The 3,558-nt window shown below is 38.9% G+C and overlaps 1 protein-coding gene across 1 annotated transcript in view; it reads right to left on the bottom strand.

The window, feature by feature from the left end:
* LOC133730611 (DDT domain-containing protein PTM) overlaps positions 1–829 on the bottom strand; it is a 14,023-nt gene extending 13,194 nt beyond the window's left edge. The window contains 1 exon segment of the mRNA XM_062158169.1: positions 548–829. Coding sequence (XP_062014153.1) covers positions 548–829 — 282 coding nt within the window.
* Between the last annotated feature and the right edge of the window lie 2,729 nt (positions 830–3,558).

Raw genomic sequence — 3,558 nt, 5'->3', positions numbered from 1 at the left:
GAATTAATTAAATCAATGATATTTACAAAATATATATTTATTACCACAACTCATTTTTCTCTCTCACTATATTCTCTCTGTAATAACAATTTTTTTTTACTATGTTTTTGTTTTTGTTTTTTCAAAAAAAAAAAACAATATATATATATATATATATATATATATATATATATATATATATAGTTTGACCAGAGCATGTGTGGTGCTTTCTTGAAATATTTATAAAAAAATTAATCAAATAATCAACTTCATTAAACTTAGGGATAGCCTCCCAAATGTTTACAATCACCTTTGATAAACTCCATAATGAAGTTTGGGGGTGTTCAAGTCAAGTACATGCTATATTAGCTTCATAAGCAGAGTTGGCTAAACAATGTGCCACTCGGGTACAGACTCTAGACGCATGATGTACAATAATGCTTGGCCTTACTTGCAACTCATGACGAATGTCAACAACGATTCCTTCTTCAGTAACATGAGTAGCCTATGTGTCTGCAATGTTTGAAACGGCCTCAAGGCAATCTATTTCAATGACAACATTGCTTACCTGCAATTGTTGCAAAAATTTTAGCCCTTCCTTGATTGCACAGAGCTCCACTTGTTTTGCAGAGGCAACATGGTGAATTGGAGTTGCAGATGCAGCTCTGAAAGTTCCTGAATCATCTCTCAATATACCAGCAACACCTCCATGAGTTATATTGGGAAGAAAGCTGCCATCAACGTTAAGCTTCCATTTTACTTGAGTAGCAGCTTTCCAACTGATTCTCTGTTTCGGTATGTCTGACTTGAAGACCTTGTTCGCTTGACTAAAGTCTTCAAACCAAGCCATCGAGCTAAGAACCAACTCATTCGCAGATTGCTTCGTGTTTTTATGCTAGAGCAAATTGTTTCTATTCTTCCACAAGGCCCAAAGAATCATCATTAGTCTTGCAAAGGTTTCTTTCTTCATATGCAATGCATGTTCAAGCATCCACTCCTTGAAATGAATATTAGGTAACAAACTACTACCTATGTTGAAAGGAGGAGCATTTAAGATAGAGGCTGCAGTAGGACACTTATAGAGAACATGAGCTACATCTTCATATGGATGAGGGCATAAGAGGCAGTCCAAATCTCCCACATATCCCTTCATGCTCAGTTTAGCTCTTGTAGGTAAAAGATTCGAACAAGCTCTCCAGATACAAATTTGTACTTTACCCGACACTTTTGCTTTCCAAACTCTTTCCCACAATTCCCTAAAAGGGTCTCCTTGAGAGGTAGAAGTAAGTACATTCTCCAACATTTTTGTTCTAGCTATCTAATAAGCAGTTTTAATTGTGTAGAAGCCTCGCTTCTCTGGACTCCAACAAAGTTTATCAAGCAAATGTCTACAACTAAGAGGGATACAAAGTACCTTTTGAGCAATCTCAGGTGGGAAGATGGCATGGACTGCAGCTCAAATCCACTGCCTTTTATTGGAGTCAATCAAGTCCGAAACTAGTTCAAAGACACATCCCGGAGGCTTTTACAGTGTGACTTGTTGACAATTTGGAATCCACTTATCATGCTAAATACTAACCCGGTTTCCATTGCCTATGCACCATTTTACACCAGCTTTTGAGTACCTGTCTTCCTTGGAGGATGCTTCTCCAAGAGAATGATGGAGAGTCCCCCAAATCTGCATTCCAAAAAGACACTACAACAAAAGTCCTCATTTCCGACGAAGATTTCCAACAGCAAAGAATTGCCCTCGCAAAAAAACTCTTTTTTCGACCACAAAAAATGGTCGTTGGAAAAGTTCTATCAAAATATATTTTATTTCCGACGGACAATATGTTGTAGGAAAAGATTTCCAATTTCGTCGGAAAAAAAAAAAAAAATGGCGGGACCTTTTGGCGCTAGTCTTATTTTCGACAACATTTTGTATTGTCAATAATGGTAAACCTATTTCTGGAAATGATTTCTTAGTTTCGAGGGCAACAAAGTACCCTCAGTAATGAACAAATTATTTCTAACGGCTAGTGACCCTTGGAAATATTTCTCTAAATTGTATTATTTTAATGAAAATATTAAGTCAAAGAGGAGAATTGATCAGCATAGAATCTCTAACTTTTCAAAATTAGTTTTACCATTTTTCCACAGGTTACTTGATGACTATATCTAATACCCCCAGAAATTAATTATTATTTTTTCCGAGGATTTTCAGAAACTTATTCAGTGATTGTTGGGACGATTCGTGGTTCGGGAATGGAGTGAAATTATTTCAGACGAATAATTATTCGAAATGCATAGTTTTGGGGGGATGCAAAGGTTGACTTTTTATACGTTGGGTTTTTCCGAAAACTTTCTTCACAAAAGTCGTAGAGGGCATCGATACGATTTCATGGATATGTGGAATACGAAAATCGGAGTTTTTATGAAGAAGTTATGGCCGTCGGAAAAAATTTCCATTTTGGTATAAATAGGATTTTTTTGGAAAATATTTCATAAATTGCAATTTTCCTCTTTTAGAAATATTCTCTCTCTCTCCTCTCTCGGCTGAAACCCTTACTATCCAAATTTTTCGATTGACCCGACCCGACTTTTCCGGCGGATTCCGGCGTCCTCCAGTGACGGTGCTTGTCCATACCATTCAAACTGACCTCGCCTTCCTCCCTGTGGTGGTGGATTGCACCAAATACCACCCACAGCGGCGCATCGAAGCGGCGAAGGCTACGGTGGTCCGACCCGATCGGAAATCTCAACTTCGGCGACGGCAAGGCATGAAACCGGGCTTGTTCTTCTCGTGGGAGCATCCTCGTTCGATCCATGGTGGTGGTTTTGATCGATTTGCACCGGAGAAGAGTAAACTCAATGTGAACAGCGTGTTTGAGCTTGTGGCGGCGATCGACGGTGATCTAAGCCGAGTTGGCTTGAACTCCAGGTATTAAAGATGTTGTACTTGGTATTCTTGACATTTTGGATGGTTGGATTAAGGTGGTTTTGAGTTTTGATCAAGTGGGGTACATGTGCAACAGCCTGTGGCAGCGCTTGGCGGCAATTCCAGCCATGTCAGGGACAGTTTCTGGTTCTATATACGATCCACTCGTCAATACGAGCATTTCAATATATAAAACGTAATTTTTGGAGATCGTATGAATTTGTTAGGGTTTTTACCATTTTCGATTGTCTCGGTTATCGATCCATGAGGATCCGGCCTTCAATAGACTTGTAGTTTTGTCATATCGTTCGTAGGAGTGTTCCGAAGACTTTGGGTGGTCTCAGATGAGGTTTCGCCTCGATTGGCGTTACTTTCGGGTTGTAGTTCTATTTAGGGATTCAAACTTTAATTGCTTGCTTTGAAATTAGATGCTTTCATACCACAAGTGGTATTAAGATGTGACATTGATGTGATTAGGTAGGTGGAAAGTGTGTTGAGTGGATTGCAGCGACTAGTGCTTATCTCGGTTTATGTGTGAAGACGCAGCGGGATTCAAAGGTGAGTAATCTCACAATGTTCATTTACGAACGGGTTTACCTTATCGTTTTGGAAGTTATTTATTTAACTGCAAACTATAGTTGCTATTAGTGGCATTCCTG

This window comes from Rosa rugosa, chromosome 2 (assembly GCF_958449725.1).
Source record: "Rosa rugosa chromosome 2, drRosRugo1.1, whole genome shotgun sequence".
NCBI lineage: Eukaryota > Viridiplantae > Streptophyta > Magnoliopsida > Rosales > Rosaceae > Rosa > Rosa rugosa.
This window is presented reverse-complemented; position numbering and strand designations above follow the sequence as displayed.